At 46.2% G+C, this 19,351-nt stretch overlaps 1 protein-coding gene across 4 annotated transcripts; it reads left to right on the forward strand.

The window, feature by feature from the left end:
- Positions 1–615: 615 nt before the first annotated feature.
- On the forward strand, positions 616–18,497 carry Tmem248 (transmembrane protein 248). 4 transcript variants are annotated; one of them, XM_006971345.3, is made up of 7 exons: positions 616–754; positions 6,609–6,786; positions 9,299–9,584; positions 13,923–14,073; positions 15,170–15,353; positions 17,325–17,468; positions 18,303–18,497. In XM_006971345.3, the coding sequence occupies exons 2-7, from the start codon at positions 6,619–6,621 to the stop codon at positions 18,321–18,323; spliced, it is 954 nt and encodes a 317-aa protein (XP_006971407.1). In that variant the 5' UTR covers positions 616–754; positions 6,609–6,618; the 3' UTR covers positions 18,324–18,497. The 4 variants fall into 4 exon arrangements, with proteins under 4 accessions (XP_006971407.1, XP_042124173.1, XP_076416351.1 ...); XM_042268239.2 differs by lacking the exon at positions 616–754 and adding an exon at positions 1,185–1,239; XM_076560236.1 differs by lacking the exon at positions 616–754 and adding an exon at positions 1,213–1,245.
- The last annotated feature ends 854 nt before the right edge of the window (positions 18,498–19,351 follow it).

Consider the following 19,351-nt stretch of genomic DNA (forward strand, 5'->3'; position numbering starts at 1 on the left):
TGTCTGCTTCAGCCTCCGAGCGCTGGGATGAAAGTGGTGCGCCACCACACCCAGTTTTGAACTTATTTTTTCCCAGCGATGGCTTGAAGTCAGGCCAGGCAACACAGTTGGAACCTACAGTGGGGCTCCCTAGTGACCACGAAGCCAGGCTGCGGTTCCCGAGACCCTGTCTCCAAACAAACCACAACTCCCAGCCAAAATAAACGAAAAATAGTGCCCTCCTTACTCTCTCACACCGTGACACGCAAATGCACTCCCGGCCGGAACCGAACAAGCTCCCCGCAGCCCGCGAACGAGGGCGATACCCTGCAGGCAGCCCCCCACCATAAGTACCATCCTCTCTGTTAAATGCCTGTTAACAAAATGAAGCCACGCCCCCTTCCCCACGCCGGCCTCGCCCCGCCCCCGGGGCCGCGCGCGCGAGCAATTCTGTCCCTGCCGCGCCGCCGTCGCGCGCGGGGTCAGAGGCCACGGCGGCGTTTGTGGTGACGTGGTTTTCGGCTTTCCTCCCCCCGGAAAGCCCGGCGGCGTTCGCAGCGCGCGGAGCCGGCGTCGCGTCGGCGCGCTCCGGACTGTGTTGGGGCGCGGGGCCGGGGGGTGGGGGTGGGTCCGTCACGTCGGCCCCGCGGAAGCCGCTCGCTGTCTCCGGAGCGGCGGGGAGGATGGTGCGGGGCAGCCCGGGCCCCGCCGCGCGCCGCCGCGAGTGAGCAGGGCCAGGCCGCGGGCGTCCGCGGAGCCGCCGGTCTGCGGGGCGGTGAGTAGCGGACAGGGTCGGGGTCGGCATTGGCGGGCTTGGAGGGGGCCGGGACCCGAGGCCGGGGGTGCAGGCCGGGTCGGTGCGAGTCCGGGGCTCAGGCTCCTCCGTCCACCTCGGCTCCGCTCCCCTCCGTATGAAGCTGGCCCTTGCCTGGCCTGCTCCGTCCTCCCGAGGCTTGAGGCCCTGCGCCCGGAGCCGGGGCTTATTATGGTCTGGACACGGCTGGGGGGGAACTGCTAGCGTCCTTTAGGGGGGGGGAAGAAAAAAAAAAGATTCAATTTTGAACAACTTACAAATGTGTGTGTCTGTGTGTGCACGTGAGTGCAAGTACCGAGAGAATCCAGAAGAGGGCGTTGTGTCCCTAGAACTAGAGTTAACACGGGCCATTGTTAGCCGCTTGATGATGTGGGTGTTGAGAACCTAACTCGGGTCCTCTGGAATTGCAGGTGTTCTTAACCCTCGGAGCCATCTCTCCGACCTCCGTGAGTGTGAGTGTGTGTGCGTGCGTGTGTGTGTGTGTGTGTGTGTGCGTGCGTGTGTGTGTGTGTGTGTTTTCTGTGTCCAGTTTTAGTTTTTTGACTTTGGGTGGTGGTGATGGTTCTCCGGGTGGAGAGAAGGTGGGAGCGGGCCACCCAGCTACACGAGCCCAAAACGGAGTAGTGAGTAGTGGAATTCTGGGTGTTATAATCTTAGGTTTATATTCGAGACAGGGTCGCATGCTGCCCCGGGCTGGCTTGGAATTCCCTATGAAGAAGGCAAGGCTTACGTACCTTCAACTATTGATCTTCCTGTCTCAGATTCACTAGTGAGGTACACGTGTGTGCCACCCTGCCAGGCTTGATAGTGTATGTAATAACGGTATTGCTTTTGGTTTTAATCTTCTGAGTCCTGGAAATAGGGGTCTCATGCAACCCTGGATAGCTCAAACTTACTATGCAGGCTGACTTTGGACTCCTGATTCTCTGTCTCAGACTCTCTAGTGCTGGGATGGCAGGTGTATACCACCATGCTGGTTAAGTCTGGCTAAAAAAAAAAAAAAAAAAAAAAAAAAGTTTTTTGAGACAGTCTTGGTGTGTAGTCCAGGCTAGCCTCTCAGTTTAGCTGGAAGTTGTGACTCTCCTACCTCAGCCTTGTAAGTGTTGGGGTGATAGGTGTGTGCCACCAGGCCTTGTTCACAAACAGTAGTGGTAGCCTGTGTGGCAAGGCTAGTTGGGGTCAATTCTTATCTGTCCTCATAGTTTAATACGGGAAATCAAGGGGTGATTTCCACATACTGTAAGGCATGCAGCTCCAATTCTCTGGATCCACGTGTGGGTTTAACATTCGGGAAATTAAGCTGAGGCCACGTCACAGCCCTGGAGCTTGTGCTTTCCCAGGCTGTCACTGGCTTCAGTCTTTGCTTTTGTCTCAGCATGTTCAGGAGTGCATCCTCTTCTGCTTCATGCCTCCCTCTCGTGTTTAGTACTCTTCCTCTATGCGTGCATCTGAGAAAACATGGTCCTGATGGGGGAGGCAGGAGAGCACAGTGTAGGGATGGCGCACCTGCAGGATGTTTTCTGTCAGCATGGAAAGTCTGTGGAATTCCAACTATGGGCCAGGCCTGTGCCACAGGCCTGTAATCTTAGACACTGGGGTCCTGGGATCCTAACCAGGTCCCCTGGAAGAGCAGCTGAGTCTTATCTTCAGCACCCCAGAACTTGTTCTTAATTGTGTGTTTATTTTATTTTATTGATTGATTGATTGGTTTTTTTGAGACAGCGTTTCTTTGTGTAACCTGGCTGTCTTAGAACTAGCTCTGTCGAATAGACTGGCCTCAATCAAACTCACAGAGATCACCTGCCTCTGCCTCTCAAGTGCTGGGATTAAAGCCGCCCCCCCCCTCGCCCCCGTGTTTCTTAAAGTCAGTGTCTTTAATGGTGTAGTTGCTGTGTCCCTGGCATGTGAAATTGATTGTCTTGTAGCCTTCGTACTGGCCCTGGTATTGTGTGATAACACAGTGAGTCAAATGAGAAAGTCTCTGCCACTGAGGTGTCTGCTCGTATTCTTGTAAATTACCTAACCTGTTTGACTCAGTTTCCCCTTCTGTAAGATGGGGATACCAGTACTCACCTAGCAGTGTTGGGGAGATTAAAATGCCCATTCAGTATATGCTAAGCAGTTGTTTTATATTTCCAGTGCAGAGCATATTCTAAGTAGTTATTGTCTCCTTAGCCGGTTGTAACCTGGTTCTGCCACTGTTACTCTTAGGAACATAAGAGCGTTTCTTACATTGCATTATTGACATCTTTAATTCTCATTTCTTTATTTTTGTTCACATTATTTCGTTTGTATATGTGTGTGTGTGCGCACATTGAGGTATGCATATGGTCAAAGGACGACTTTGTGGAGTCAGTTCTGTTCTCCAATCTTTATGTGGGTTCCAGGGATCAAACTCAGCCACCAGGCTTGCATGGCAAGCACCTTTACCCTGAGTGATCCCAGCAAGCCTTTTTTCTTTCTGTATTTTACTATTTTAAACACTCCTAAGGCAAGCAGCTCAGTAGTTAGAGCTTTGTTTTTTAGCCATGATTAAGATTTTCGAAATTGCAAAGCAGAGGTGTGCTACAGTTAATTCTGTTGAGTGTCACACATCAGTCCTGTGTCCTTTCAAGTAACTCCCACACAGTTAGCTGCTTTTTGCTCAAGCTGTCTGCCTCTCTGAGTGCTAGGATTAAAGTGTATGTCTCCATGCCTGGCTCAGGAACCTTCTTGTACCTCTTTGCAGATAAATACATTAATAGAGCCTTTAATTTCCTATTTGAAAATGTTTGTGAATGGTAGAAAGGAGTTTTGAGTTTTGTGAAGTATTTGCAGTCTTAATAGTTTTGTTCAAAAATGCTTTTAATGCCAGGCATGGCATTGCACTCTTGTATACCTAGCACCATGTAATCCCAGCACTTGGAAGATGGAGGCAGGAGAATCAGTTCAAGGTCTGGACTCATAGAGTTTGAGGATGGCTTTGTGGTAAAACAGAACACCAGAAATTCTTGCTCCTGTTTAACTGTAACTTAGTACTGGCTGGACAACCATTCCCATCCTTCCCTGTTTCTAATCACCCATTTGATGTTCTGGATATTTTGAGTCAGAGACAGGTAAGGTTATTTACCTGCTCGGGAAAGTTTCAGAGGGTATGTCTCTTGAACTGCTCTGGGCTCAATCCTTAGCACTACATAGATCAGGTGTGGTGATGCATACCTGTAATACCAGCATGTGGGCGGTGGAGGCAGGAGGATCAGAAACATAAAGTTCTCCTTGGCTACATAGTCTAGTCCCACCTGGGTTACAAAACTTCAGATATGGAGCTGGAGAGATGACTCAGTGGTTCAGAGTGCTTGCTACTCCTGCAGAGGACTTGGGTCACAGAAACCATGACAGTAGGCTGACAACTACCCTTAACTCTACCTCAAGGGGAATCCCATGCCATTTTCTGGTCTCCACAGTTACCTGCACACATACATACAAAGATAGATATATTATATATCTTAAAGAAAACTACAAGTAGATAAATAATTGAGGAAACCAAAATAACTCTGTGCCAAAGCTTAAAAATCTATATAAAATGGATAGTTTCCTAAAATAATCTTTTTTTAAAATCAAAATTGACTCATCAGAAGTAAAAAATAGATGTATAGGCATTAAAAACCATTAAAGTAGTTAGGATAGCCTCATCAGAAAATAAAACAATCCATGGCAAACTCAAATGGTTTTCTGGCCACAGTCAGTCAGATTTCTAAGAAGCAGAAGTGTGTCTTCCTGGGAACACAGGCCTTGACTAAGTGCCTGGGAAGCAGAGTCAGATGGGTTTTCGTGAGTCTTGAGCCAGCCTGGTGTGTACAGCAGGTTCAGGCCATCCAGGTGGTGCAGGAAGACCTTGTTTCAATAATAATAATAATAATAATAATAATAATAATAATAATAATAATAATATAGTCATGCAGAATGGTGAGTTTTTCCTCTTCTTAATCTCATTTATGAATTCATAGAAAAACTGAGAACAGAGTAGTTTTTAAAAGTCCTGATCAGGGACTGGGGTATAGTTCTGTGATCTAACATGTGTTTAGCATTTGTAAGACTGGTGTTCACCCCCAAACACCAAAACAAAGCTCTTCAGTCTTCAGTCATTCCAAAATTCTTCAAACAGTGAAGTCAGCACAAACAAGATTAATCAGATTATTTATGTCAGCAGATTAAAAGGCAAAAAATTGATGGTTTAGACATTACAGATGAGGCATTCATTGAAATGTAGTATTTGGCTGAATTCAATAGATACATAGTAAGCAAGAGGCCTTGGGTTAAATACCCAGAACCAAGGGTGGGGGGCAGTGGAAAGAAAGACATGGTAGCATGTCTATAATCTCAGTACTTGGGAGGTAGAGGCAGGAAGCTCAGGGTTCAAGGCCAATTTGGAATACAGGAAACCATGTCTCAGCCCTTTTCCCCATAAAAAAAGAAATAACAGTGAAAATCGTTCACCTTAGGAGTAAGTATTTCCTTGCCTTTGAGAAGTCTTCTGTTGTAGTTAGGGCTTCTGTTGCTGTGATAAATCACCATGACAAAAGGCAACCTGGGGAGGAAAGGATTTCTTCATTTCTCTCAGGTCACACACTCCATTGCTTGGGGAAGTCAGGGCAGGACCTAAATAGGGCAGGAACCTGGAAGCAGGAGTTGATGTAGAGGCCATTGAGGAGTGCTGCTTATTGGCTTGCTCTATGTGGCTTGTTCAGTCTGCTTTCTTAGAGCATGTAGGACCACCTGCCGAGGGATGGTACCACCCATAGTGAGCTGGGCCTCCCACATCAATCACCAACCAAGAAAATGCACCACAGGCTTGCTCACTGGCCAGTCTAGTGGGGACATTTTCTCAGTGGAAGTTTCCTCTTTAAAGGACTCCAGCTTGTGTCAAGTTGACATAAAACTAGCCAGCACAGCTTCCCATCAGAAGCTTATGTTGTGTCCCAGATTTAATAGTGAAGCATTACAAAGCACTTTTGCTAAAGTCTGAGTGAGGCCAGAATTTTATTATAGCTACTGCTATTGATATTTCATTTAAGTAGTTAAAAAAAGAAAAAGATAAAAGGATTTGAAAAGAAATATTACTAATCCTCTTGTTCTTGAACAGTGTAACTATGTCTGTATGACATCTAAGAGAGATCACTGACAGCTAAATTAGAATTTAAGATATTGGAGCAAAGTGTCTAGAACCAAGAGCAGTGGAGGCTAGGGCTGTAACTCAGTGGTAGAGCACTTGCTTACCTTTACAAGGCAGATCAGTAGGTAAAAGTCTTAATTGCATGAACCAATAATACTAATGTACTGTGTGGGTAAGAGAGTGCCCTGTAGCCTAGCCTGGTCCTATGTGTCCAAGGATAAACTTGAACTCATTCATGATCCTTTTGTCTCTGTGTCTCAAGTGCTGATCTTAAAAGTGTGTGCCACCATGCCTGTTTTATGCAGTGCTGGTCTTGGCACCCAGGGCTTTGTGCATGCCAGGCAAGCACTCTGCCAACTGAGCTAACAGCTCTACCCTTCCCTTCCACTTTTTTTTTTTTTTTTTAAACATATGTCTCAGATTTTCAGGCCGACTCAGCTAGTAGCTGAGGCTGAATTTTGATTCCTGATCTTCTACTTCCTGGGGTCACAGGTGTGCACCACCATGCCTGGCTCCTTCTAGTCTTCTAAATGAATTCATTGAGTGGATATTTCTTAGACTCCGCTTGTCATCTCACAGTACTATTGTATGAAACTAGAGTGAGCGCTCCAGCTCCCGTGTGCAGACAGGCCACCAGTCAGTCACGTGCCGAATCTGTTGCAGGTTGCAGCTGATGAGAAGCATGTTCAGCATTAACCCCCTGGAGAACCTGAAGCTGTACATCAGCAGCCGGCCGCCCTTGGTGGTTTTTATGATCAGTGTCAGCGCCATGGCCATCGCCTTCCTCACCCTGGGCTACTTCTTCAAGATCAAGGAGATTAAGTCCCCGGAAATGGCTGAGGTACAGTGTACTCTTCATTTCCACTTGTGCTGGATGGACCTCATAGAGAAGTGGGACACAGCTGGGCGGTGGTGGCGCACGCCTTTAGTCCCAGCACTTGGGAGGCAGAGCCAGGCAGATCTCTGTGGGTTCAAGGCCAGCCTGGGCTACAGAGTGAGTTCCAGGAAAGGTGCAAAGCTACACAGAGAAACCCTGTCTCAAAAAACCAAAAAAAAAAAAAAAAAAAAAAAAAAAAAGAAAGAAAGAAAGAAAAAAAGGGAAGCGGGGCACAGCTATCTTTGATTTTCGAGGTCTCACTCTGTAGTCCAGTCTGAAATGTACAGTGCATTGGCTGACCTGGAGTTTGAAGTGCTCTTCTTCCCTTAGCTTTGTGAATGCTGGGGTTATATTATTTGTGTATCACCACACCTGGAGCGGGTTGTTATTGTTGTTTTGAGACAGGGTCTCATGTGGCATACGCTTGTCTTGAACTCCAGATCCTCTTGCCTCTGTCTCTCAAGTGTGTAGATACATGCAGCAAAAGATACATATTTATACAGAATTAACTGCCCTTTTCCCTGTGACTACTTTGTTAGGGAATACCTAGATAGTTGTTTTAAATAATACCAGGTTCATGTAGACTATTTCAGTAGTGAAACAAATCTATTTGGAAGAGTGTATTTATATAAAAAACAACCAAAAACCTGAGTTAGAAGAGGGCTGGGTATGGTGGTGTACTCCTGTGATCCAGCACTGGGGAGCTTGAGGCAGAAGTCTGAGTTCAAGGCTGTCCTGGGCCACGGAGTAAAACCTTATCTCCAAAGAGGAAGAGAGAGTATGAACTAGGGAAGTCACCTCTTCTGATAGACATGTTACATTGTTGTTTTGAAATTGTGACTAGGACACTTAAGGACACACACTACCTTTGGTTTTTCTCATTTGTACACATGGTATTTTTAGTAGATAAGGGATCCTGTTGACTGACAAACAAGGGCACCAGATAGAAGTGGTCAGAAGGCATGGAGAAGGGGGGTGAGTGAGAACAAGGTATAATGAAATGTGTGTGAAGATGCCATGCTGAACCCTTAACTCTGGCAGCAGTGGCGCACACCTTTAATCCCAACAATCAGGAGGCAGAGGCAGGTGGATCTCTGTGAGTTCCATGCCAGCCTGGGCTTCAGAGCTAGTTCCAGAACAGCCAGGGCTGTATAGAGAAACTCTGTCTCAAAACAAAACAGGAGTTCTAAAACCTAAAGAGATTTAAAAAACTTTTTATTTCTAATACAGTTTTTTTCTTTTCTTTTTTTTTTTTTTTCAAGACAGCATTTTCTCTGTGTAGCTTTTGGAGCCTATCCTAGAACTCGCTTTGTAGACCAGGGTGGCCATGAACTCACAGAGATCTGCCTGTCTCTACCTCCCCATGCTGGGATTAAAGACTACTAAATGAGTGTGAGTTAGTGATTTTAATGTGTCAACCACTTTTTTTTCAAGATTCCTTTTTTTGTTTTGTTTTTTTCTAGACTGAGTTTCTCTGTGTAGCCCTGACTATCCTGGAGTTCACTTTGTAGATCAGGCTGGCCTAGAACTCAGAGATCCACCTGCATGTGTCACCACCACCTGCTGATAACTTTTTTAAATATTTAGTTTATGTGTATGAGTGTTTGCCTGCATGTAAATAATTGTACTGTGTGCCCAAGGAGAACAAAAGGGATATCGGATACTCTGGCACTGGAGTTACACATGGTTGTGAGCCACCATGTGGGTGCTGGGAACCGAACTTGGTTCCTTTATAAGAGCAGAAAGTGTTCTTAACCACTGAGCTATTTCCACAACCCTCACAACCTTTTTTGTTTTGCCTTTATTTTATTTTTTAAAAAGATTTATTTATTTATTATGCATACAGTATTCTGCTTGCGTGTGTGCCTGCATGCTAGAAGAAGGCACTAGATTTCATTACAGATGGTTGTGAGCCACCATGTGGGTGCTGGGAATTGAACTCAGGACCTCTGGAAGAGCAGCCAGTGCTCTTAACCTCTGAGCCATCTCTTCAGCCCTGTTTTGCCTTTATTTACTTTTATTTTATGTGTATGGATGTTTGGCCACATTTATATCTACAGCATGTGTGTGCAGGGCCAAAAGAGGGTGTCAGGTCCCTTGGAACTAGAGTTAAGAGTTAGTGCTAACTGCCCTGTGGGTGTTGGGAATCGCTGGCAGGGCCATCTTATCTACTGAGCCATCTCTCCAGCCCCTCAAGATCCCTTATTAAGTTTGATCTGAGGCTAGTTGGTTTTTCTCTTAAGTATAATCTGCTGGGTTCTCAGATAATGTAGAGTATGCTGTTCAGGTTTCCAGGGCTAACATGATTATATCACCCTGTACTGCAGGTGCAGGATGGTGGTGTATTGTGACTTGAGATGGTCACTCTCAAGTCATCCTTTTCCTTTTGTCCTGTGGTAGCAGTTAAGGGCCATGGCAGTTCCTGCATTGGAGATGCTGGGACCTCATATCTATCTCTCTGTTTACTTTGCTGAAGGATTGGAATACTTTTCTGCTGCGATTTAATGACTTGGACTTGTGTGTATCAGAGAACGAGACACTGAAGCATCTCTCCAATGACAGCACCACCCCTGAGAGCACCATGACCATGGGGCAGGCCAGATCATCCACCCAGCCACCCCAGGCCCTGGAGGAGTCAGGCCCCATCAATATCTCAGTGGCCATTACCTTGACCCTGGACCCTCTCAAGCCCTTTGGAGGGTACTCTCGAAACGTCACACACCTGTACTCCACCATCCTTGGACATCAGATTGGACTCTCAGGTGTGTGTCAGCTACTTTTCCTTTCAGAGCTTTCAGGCATCACCTGAGATAGGTTCAGTGTTGTGTATTTGCGGTGTTTCTCCTCTTGAGACGTGGACCTCGTGAAGTCAAGAAGGAATGGTTGCTGTGCATCTTCACTCAGTTTGAACTTCAGGAATCCTACACAGTCATACATAATCCCCCCCCCTCTCTCTTTTTTTTTTTTTTTTTTTTTTTTTTTTTCGAGACAGGGTTTCTCTGTGCAGCCCTGGCTGTCCTGGAACTCACTCTGTAGACAAGGCGGGCCTCGAACTCAAAGAGATCCACCTGCCTCTGCTTCTGCCTCCCAAGTGCTGGGATTAAAGGTGTGTGCCACCACCTCCTGGCTATACAGTCTCTTACTAAAGGCTCATTGGAGTCAGGACTGATGGGGCCAGGGGTACAGCTCAGTGTTAGAGCACTGGGCTTGTGTGTGTGAGGCCCTGGATTCCTCTTTAACACTGGGAGAAGGGGAGGAGGAGGAGAGAAAAGCTCAGCCTGCAAGGTCTGCTTCTGGTCTCAGTATAATTGACCTTTGACCAGCATAGGTTTCACGTGCACAGGTCCACTTATACTTGATTTTTTTTTATTATTAAAAGTTTCTGTTTTGTGTTTATGGGTGTTTGGCATGGATGTATGTGCACTATGTGTGTTCCTGGTACCTGCAGACGGCAGAAAAGGGTGTTAGATCCTCTGGAACTGGAGTTACAGATGACTGTGAGCTGCATGAGTGCTAAGAACTAAACCCTGGTCTTGCAAGAGTACCCAGTGTTCTTACTTGCTGAGTCATCTCTCTGTTTGAACCCAAGAGCAGTGTAAGCACATATGAAGATGCTGTATTAGGTCATGAAGGCCTTGGGCCGGGCATGCTGGTACACAGTGATAATCCCAGCACATAGGAGAGGAAAGCAGTAGGATTGTGAGTTTCAGGCTCAGCCTCAAAAACAAACAAAAAACGCTGGTGCACACGCCTTTAATCTCAGCACACAAGAAACAGAGACAGGTGGGTCTGTGTAGGTTTGAGGCCATGTAGTCTACAGCAAGCTCCAGAACAACAGGCTATATACTGAGACCTTGTCTCAAATAGAACAAAACAAAACAAACCAAGACAAAACAAAAACCCCAGAGGATTAAAAAAAAAGAAAAAGGCATGGTGGTACTTGAGGTAGAAGCAGGAGGATCGTAAGTTCAAGGTTATCCATATTGAGTTTGAGGCCAGTGTATGCGACAAGTAAAAACAAAAAAAAATCTTAGAAGCTTAAAATTAACTATATTCTGTACACTGTCTTTCTGTGGTAGCTTTGTAGCCACCTGACTGCAGTGGGGTCACATGATGAGTGTCCATTTAAAATATCATGCAAAGTCCACCTGTCCAGTCAGTGTCAGTGGCACACGCAGTAACTAGTGATTTTGTGTTGTGTGTTTCTCCTTGTTTACTGTAAATGAATAAATATGGTGTTAATTGACTATTGATGTTATCAATAAGACTTCCAGTCAGCATCAGGCAAAACTGGTAGTTAAGTCTGGGGAGTCAGGAATACTACTCAGTTTTTAGACTGGACTGTGTGGGAGTTAGCACCCAAACACCATGTTGCTCAAGACACAAGTGTGTTTACGAGCATATAACAGGTGTATTCTGCTTGGGTTTATAATACGTTGCCATTGTTATAATTTATGTGTGTATGTGTGGATGCACATGAGTTATAGTAAACATGTAGAGGTCTGAGGTCATTCCCTGGTGGTTGGTTTTCTGTATGTTCGTAGGATTAATCTTAGGTCACCATTGGGTTTATTTATAATAAGCTCTTGACCCACTGAGCTGTCAATTTTGGTTATTTTTACTATTTGCTTGTGATGCTGAAATTTGAATCAAGGCTTCATGCATGTGAAAAAAAGTGCTCTTTTGGCCTGAAAAAATTTTTTTTAGTTTAAAGATTTAAAATTAATTAAGCTGCGTGGTGGTGCATGCCTTTAATCCTAGCACTTGGGAGGCAGAGGCAGATGGATCTCTGTGAGTTTGAGGCTCGGCTCATCGACAGAGTGAGTTCCAGGACAGCCAGGGCGGTTACACAGAAAAACTCTGTGGGGGCTGGGCGGGGGGAAGGGGCGCAGGGCAGATTGATTATGTGTGTGGATGTGGATGTATTGCCTGGTGCCATGGAGGCCAGAGGGCACAGGATCCCCTTGGGACTGATGTTATAGACAGTTGTGCCCTGCCGTGTGGGTGCTGTGAATTGATTCTAAGATCTTCTTAACCCCCGAACCATCTCTCCTGCCCTGGGTCTGCACAGTTTTAAATGCCCACCATTTATTTAGCAATGTGCTAACTCTCAGAAAGAACTAGAAATAGCCTCAGACCAGGTTTCTTAACCCTTGGAGATTATACAGGAGGCAAAAAATAACAGGAATTGGTGGGGGTGTAGCTCAGTGGTTAAGGGCTTGTCTAATATGTATGAATCCTGGGTTCACTTGCCAGTACTGAAAAAGATAAGCCAAACAACAACCACGGTTTTATGTCTTAGTTACTAGACAACTAGTTTTATGTTTGCTTGATACAAGCTAGAGTCATCTGGGAAGAGGAAACCTCAATTGAGAAAATGTTCCCACTAGATTGGCCTGCGGTTTTTTTTTTTTAAATTGATGATTGATGTGTGAGGGCATCAGTTTATTGTGGGCGGTGCCATTCCTGGACTGGTAGACCCGGGTTCTATAAGAAAGCAGGTTGAGTTAGCCATGAGGAGCAAGCTAGTAAGCAGCTCCCCTCCATGGCCTCTGCCTTGGCTCCTGCCTCCAGGTCCTGCCCTGCTCGAAGTCCTGCCCTGACTTCACTATGCAATGGAGTGTGAGATAAACCTGAGAGATAAACAAACAAACTCTTTCCTCCCCAAGTTACTTTTGTCATAATCTATTATCACAGCAATAGAAAGCTAATGCTTAAGACAGTTCACTATGAATTAACACGTACCAGGTGCTTAAAATGCTGTCTAGGGGCTTGTTAAATATATTAGCTACTTTTCTATTCCTGTGATAAAGTACCATGATCAGAGCATCTTACAAAAGAAAGCTTCATCGGGCTTAAGGTTCTGGAGGTTTGAGTTTGTGCCAGCTGATGGTGGAGCAAAGGCAGGGCCTCAGGTGGCTGGAGGAGCAGCCGAGAGCTCACACCTGATCCACAAGCAGGAGGCAGAGCACCTGGGAACGCAGGAGGCCCACTCCTGTGACATCTTCCAACAAGACCATGCCTCCTAACCTTCCCAAATAGTTGTACCAAATGGGAACTAGTATTCAACATTTGAGCCTATGGGGACCATTCTCATTTAAACCACCATGTTAAATAATACCGAAAATAAATACCATGGAGTATGGCCATACTTGCTTGTATGTGCTAAGTCTGAACACAGTAGACATGGTGTAGGAGCACATGAAAGTGGAAGCTGGAAGATTCCGGAAAGGCTTTGTTTATCCTAAGGGCTGGCTGGGCCTTGGAAGGATAACCTTTGGTTCTTTGGTTCCCAAAAGCCTTTGTGTAATGTCCACAAGGGGCTGGACATTACACAATGTCCTGTCGCCTTTGGCTATTAAGAGTTGAAAGTTTCTGTCATGATAGTCAGGGTACAAATCACCCCTGTTTGTTCCAGGAAGCAAGCACACCCTTTTCTCCTGATGACCTTAGAACATCTCGATTTAGTGCAGGCTTCACTTTCTAGTCCCAAGACCTTCCCTAAGTCTGCTAGACACCCCCCCCCCCCCCCCCCCCGTGTGTGTGTGTGTGTGTGTGTGTGTGTGTGTGTGTGTGTGTGTGTGTGTGTCTGTGTCTGTGTGTGTGTGTGTGTGTATACACAGAAATGCTTGAGTCATATTCATGGCATAGTGGTAGATTTTGAATGAAGTAATACATTAGTACAGAAAATCACTGCACTCAAGTTGTTCAGCTCTGTTCTTTTTTTTTTTTGGTTTTTCGAGACAGGGTTTCTCTATGTAGTTTTGCGCCTTCCCTGGAACTCACTCGGTAGCCCAGGCTGGCCTCGAACTCACAGAGATCCGCCTGGCTCTGCCTTCAGCTCTGTTCTTACCTGCGCTCTGTCATGGCTCCCTAGCCCTGACTGAAACACATAGTAGCCTTTTGTGAGCTACTTTGTGGCTGTACTTAATCAAGCAGGCCTCATTGTTCAGGTCAGGACTGTGGCTCCCAGAAATCCCATAGGGCAGGTGTGCGGGCCAGTGGGTGGCTGTTGAGTTTGGCTTCAGACTCATTGGAGCACCAGGGAACAGTCTATGACTCTGGGCGTGTCTACCAATAAGTGACTAACTCTTCCACAGGCAGGGAAGCGCACGAGGAGATCAACATCACCTTCACCCTGCCTGCTGCCTGGAATGCCGACGACTGTGCCCTCCATGGCCACTGTGAGCAGGTGGTGTTCACAACCTGTATGACCCTCACAGCTGCCCCTGGAGTCTTCCCTGTCACCGTGTAAGTGTCCAAACATTTGTGGAGGCCACGAGGACAACTTGCAAGAGTCAGTTCTCTCCTATTGTGTGGGTCCCAGGGATCGACCTCATTTTGTTAGGCTTGGTGGCAAGCCTTCTGAGCTATTTTGCTGACTTCCAGGATTATTTAAGTTTAATTTGAAATTCTAACTTCTGTACATACAAATGTGCCAAGCTGGGGTTGTAGCTTAGTTGGTAGAATGTTTGCTTAGCATTCATGAAGTCCTGGGTTCCATTTCCAATGCAGAATAAAGGAGCGCGGTGGAGCACACCTGTAGTCCCTAAGGGTTGGGGTGGGGGATCAGAAGGTCAAGGTGTCTTCCTCTATACAGTGAGGTCAAGGCTAGCCTGGTGTACATGAGATCCTGTCTCAGTGAAACCAAACAAACCAGAAAGCACCTCAGCCCCAGAGCTAGTACTTCAGTGAGGTGGTAAAACATGATGCTGTGGCTGCTCTCCAGCTGCCTCTCCTACTAAGAGTCATATTGGAAAGGAAGAGCCAGGCCCCTGCCAGAGTGATCTGTAATTAAAGCTGCCTAAAGGTAAAGGTTCTGCCCATCTCTGTGACCCAGAAATTAATTTTTGTTTTAGCTTTTTTAAGGGTCCACTTTTATTACTTTAAATTGTGTGTATTTGTGGGGAATATGTACATGAGTATAGTTATTTTAGTTTGGGGGGATCTCATGTAGCCCAGGTTGGTCTCAAACACTACAGCAGAGGTTGGCTTAGAAGGAGATCTTGTCTCGGTCTCTGGAGTTCTGGGATTATAGGTGTGCAACCCTTGCCCGGCTCCTTACATGTTTATTCAGAAAAATACAAAACAGTTGGATGTGTCGATGCCCAGCTGCAGTTCTAGCGTTCGTGGGTCAGCCTCTGCTAGATGGAGAGCCTGTCTCAAAACGATAGCAAAAGACCCTCGAAACATAGTGGTATTTATCCCAGAGAAACATGGTAATTGTTCAGAACATCGTATTTCTCCTTTCCTCATGTTGATCTGTTCAGGGTTGCGGGTGCTGTGTGTGGAGGGAGCCCAAGTAAATGTTTCAGGTCACTGAGCTGGTCTCTTCTCTCCCCTGCAGTCAGCCTCCTCACTGTATCCCTGACACATACAGCAACGCCACACTCTGGTACAAGATCTTCACAACTGCCAGAGATGCCAACACAAAATATGCTCAAGACTACAATCCTTTCTGGTGTTACAAGGGCGCCATCGGAAAAGTCTACCACGCTTTAAATCCCAAACTCACCGTTATTGTTCCAGATGTAAGGGAAACAAGTTCTGTTTGTGTGTCTGTGACTCTGTGTATGTGTGAGTATGTGTGTACATGCATCCTGGAATTGTGAGTGAGTGTGTGAATGTTTACATCTTGGGTTAGCTCAGCCCTGGGCAGTCAAGGTTTCCACCTGGTTAGACAGTAGAGCTGTGAAAATCATGGTACCTTTGTGGTAGAGAAAAGCCTTGCTCCTTCATTTTGTGTGTTTCTCAGCAGCAGTTGTATGTTGAGGTCTGTTGCGTTTGTAACCCATAGAGGAGGGTCCCTGTTCTTGTCTGGCCTTGGTGCAGAGTGTCTGCTTAGTTCAGTGTTAGCAATAGCCAGGGCTGTGTAGGGTACAAAAAGGTGGTAGCAGTGCTGAGGGAGAGGCAGATCTTTGCTTTGTTTCTCTTCTTTTTGACAGGTCTCACTGTGTAGCTCAGGCAGGCCTGGAAATTGTGATCCTCTTGCTTCAGCCTCTTGAGTGCAGCATTATATCAGGATGTGTGTTTGGCTTGATAGTGGGGCCTGCATAGCATTTAATCTCAGAGGAAAGAGGAAGCAGTCACTGCTGTATTCAGCAGGTAGAGTCTGCCACACTGATGATCTTGTACCCTTGCTTCCTTCTTGAGTGTGCTGCATGGATTTCTTAGTTTTCCTTGGACTCTTCCTTATTTTCATTTCTGTCCAGTTATAGAAGTTGGTCGTCAGGGAGCTCAGGTGTGGTGTGGAGGGGAAGGCTGCATGGTGGGCAGATCAGATTCCAGAACCTTCCCTGCCCTGCCATAGCATTCACCTGTCTCCTCCAGCAGGGCCCTCACTGTCTGTGTCAGGCAACTGTAAAGCAGTCCCTTAAGAAGACTGGAGTGGGGCTGGAGAGATGGCTCAGCAGTTAAGAGCACTTCCAAAGGTTCTGAGTTCAATTCCCAGCAACCATATGGTGGCTCACAACCATCTGTAATGAGATCTGGTGCCCTCTTCTGGCCTGCAGGGATACATATATAAATATATACATATAATGCATACATAATAAATAAATAAATAAATAAATACTCTTTAAAAAAAAAAAAAAAAAAACAAGACCGGAGCTAGGGAGATGGCTCAGCAGTTGGGAGCACTTGCTCTTGCAAAGGGACCAGAGTTCACCCACATCAGGCAGTTCACAACACCAGAGGACCTGATGTACTTTCCACAGGCACCTGTACACACATGGCATACACACACCTAAGTAAAAATAAAATCTTAAGGAAAAAATAAAAGGACTTGTTTGGCCTGGTCCAGGTACTTGGGAGGCTGAAGCAATATGAGTTCCAGGCCAGTGTGTGCTACATAGTGAGTTCTAGGTCAAGCTGTACTCGAGAGTGAGACTGTCTCTAAAGTAAAGACTTAGCTGCTCTCTGCTGTGAAAGGTAATGGGAGGTAGCCAGGATCTCTCTCACACCCCTCCTACTGTGGTTGCATATCAGTCTCAGCCTGTATCCCTTCCAGCCAGGGACTTAGTGAAAGCAGAGAAGGGATGCTGTCTGGGGGATGTGCCAGCTGTCCACTGGAGGAGTAGCACAGAGTGGGGACAGCAGACAAGCTGTTTTGTGGGGTCACGAGGACGTGTCCAGAGAAGAGCAGGCCTCACAGTAGAAGATAGGCTGGTGGGGCTCTGGCAGTGTGGGGGTGCAGAAGCCACAGTAGAGGAAGCAGTGGTTGCTCCTTAACCAAGGTTGCACAGAAGCTCAAGTCTAACCCTGTGAGAACTAGTTTGGTCGTTTCGGAGATGAATGGAGAGACTGCCTGTTTAAGCTTAAGAACTAATATTCGGGGCTGGAGGTGGAGCTCAGTGGTAGAGCATTTGTCTAGTGTGTGTGAGGCCATGGGTTCAATTCTGAGCACTACAAATGAATGAAATTGCTGCAGGCGTGGAGGCTGATGTTTGAAAAGTTGTTAGTAATGGACTGCATGTGTCTGGTTTCTTTCCTTTGTTCATTAGGACGACCGTTCATTAATAAACCTGCATCTCATGCACACCAGTTACTTCCTTTTCGTGATGGTGATAACGATGTTTTGCTACGCAGTTATCAAAGGCAGACCCAGCAAATTGCGTCAGAGCAATCCTGAATTTTGTCCTGAGAAGGTGAGCAGTGGTGGTCTGTCTGGTTCCTGGCGACAGGCCTTAGTCTAAACAAACAAACAAACAAACAAACATTTAAAAAGCTCCTGGTGTCATGATAGCTGTTTTGAAATCCGTGTTGGATAGTTCCTGTTCCTGGGTGCCCCTCTATCCCTGATCCTTCCGTCAGCACAGGAGTCATGCAGCACAGTGCCTGTCAGGGGCAGTTAGCTGTGGCCAGGGGTGTGGCTTGGTAGTAGAACGCTGGCCTCACATGCATGAAGCCTTAGGTTCAGTCTTCAGCACCGAATAAACCAGACATGGTGGTGCATGCCTGCAATCCCAGGACTTGGGTGGGAGGTTGAGGCAGGAGGATCATGAGTTTGAAGTCATCTTCAGCTCCATAGTGAGTTTTTGGCCAGCCTAGGCTACTAGAATCCTTGTCTCAAAAAACAAATCCAAGCTTAGGAGAAGTCCACACACCTTAAATTCCAGTTCTTAGGAGTCAGAGCAGAGGCAAAGGAGTCAATAAGTTCAAAGCCAGCCTCGTCTATATAGAGTGGTCCAGCAAGAGTTACATAGTGAGACCCTGTCTCCAAAATGAATGAATAAGTAATAAATAAAAGGTTAACTCTCCCAGCATAGCATAAGTAGTTTTGCAGGTTGGCCACTGCTTACAGACTGAGGGTTTTTTTTTTTTTTTTTCCTTTCCTCCCTGAGGTGAGGTGGTTTCCTTAATGTTTTGTTAATTCCCTTGCCAAAAGACAATAGATGTTCATGGTCAGCATGACCTTGTGGTATCAGGCTAGGTGCCAGCAGCTCCCTATTTGACTCAATTGCCTGCTTGTTCTCTTCTAGGTGGCTTTGGCTGATGCCTAATCCCATGGCTTCCCATTTTCTGAGAGACCAAGAACCATGATCATTGCCTGCTGAACCGGCCAGGGCCTGGCCACTGTGTGAATACACGATCTTGCAATGTTGGGTTATTCCAGCCAAAGACATTTCAAGTGCCTGTAACTGATTTGTACATATTTATAAACATTGATCTGGAAATTGGTCCTGTGATGCACGTGCTTTGCCCTGGATGCAGCCTGAACCCGTCACCCTCACTCTGGGGACAGGAGGGCACGGACACGGGGTTCTTCTGTGTAGTGCCGGGAGATGTGGGGATCTTGTCGGAGCTGAGCAGGTCATGTTCCAGTGCCAGTGGGGCCGAGGTTTGCTGTGGTTCTTGTTTCAGCCTGATGTGTTCAGTGTTGGAAGCGGTTTGCACCTTTGTTAGGATGCTGCATTGCAGAAGCCACCATTCCCTCCTGTGGCTCTTAAATGTCCGTGGCTTCATGATCATAGTGACAGCTGTAATACCTTTCTTTTCTGTTTGCTTGCAAGGAAATCCCCCCCCCCTTTTTTTTTTAAAGAAAAAATAGTCACATTTCACTATTCCTCTAGTTAGGGCAGACGTGTTTGTCTGTCCTAGGTGAAAGGTTACGCATCTAAAAGTCACTTAGGTAGTAAAGATCAAAGTTTCATTTTCTACACCGGCAGGTAGGAACTGGAGTGCTCTGCTGTTGTCTGCCCCTGGTAGAGAAGTTACTAGCTTCAGAAGTAGCTGTGTAGTAGAGGCCCAGGGAGGGCTAACTTCCACAGCACAGGGCATGTTACTGAAAGAATGAACGGTGGTTTGGTCTAACAGTCACAAACAGGAGGTCTTGCTTGGTGTGTGTGTGTGTGTGTGTATGTATGTATGTATGTATTGTGTGTATGTATGTATATGTGTTTGTTTTTAAGGAGATGTGTTTTCTTGTTAATTTTTTTTTTTTTTTGCATTCATTTTTGTACACCACACATCTCCAGATAGAAAATGAATGTTAGGAGATGTGTAATGTGGAAACGATGCTGGTGAGATC

The sequence above is a fragment of the Peromyscus maniculatus genome, chromosome 23 (assembly GCF_049852395.1).
Source record: "Peromyscus maniculatus bairdii isolate BWxNUB_F1_BW_parent chromosome 23, HU_Pman_BW_mat_3.1, whole genome shotgun sequence".
NCBI classification, from domain to species: Eukaryota; Metazoa; Chordata; class Mammalia; order Rodentia; family Cricetidae; genus Peromyscus; species Peromyscus maniculatus.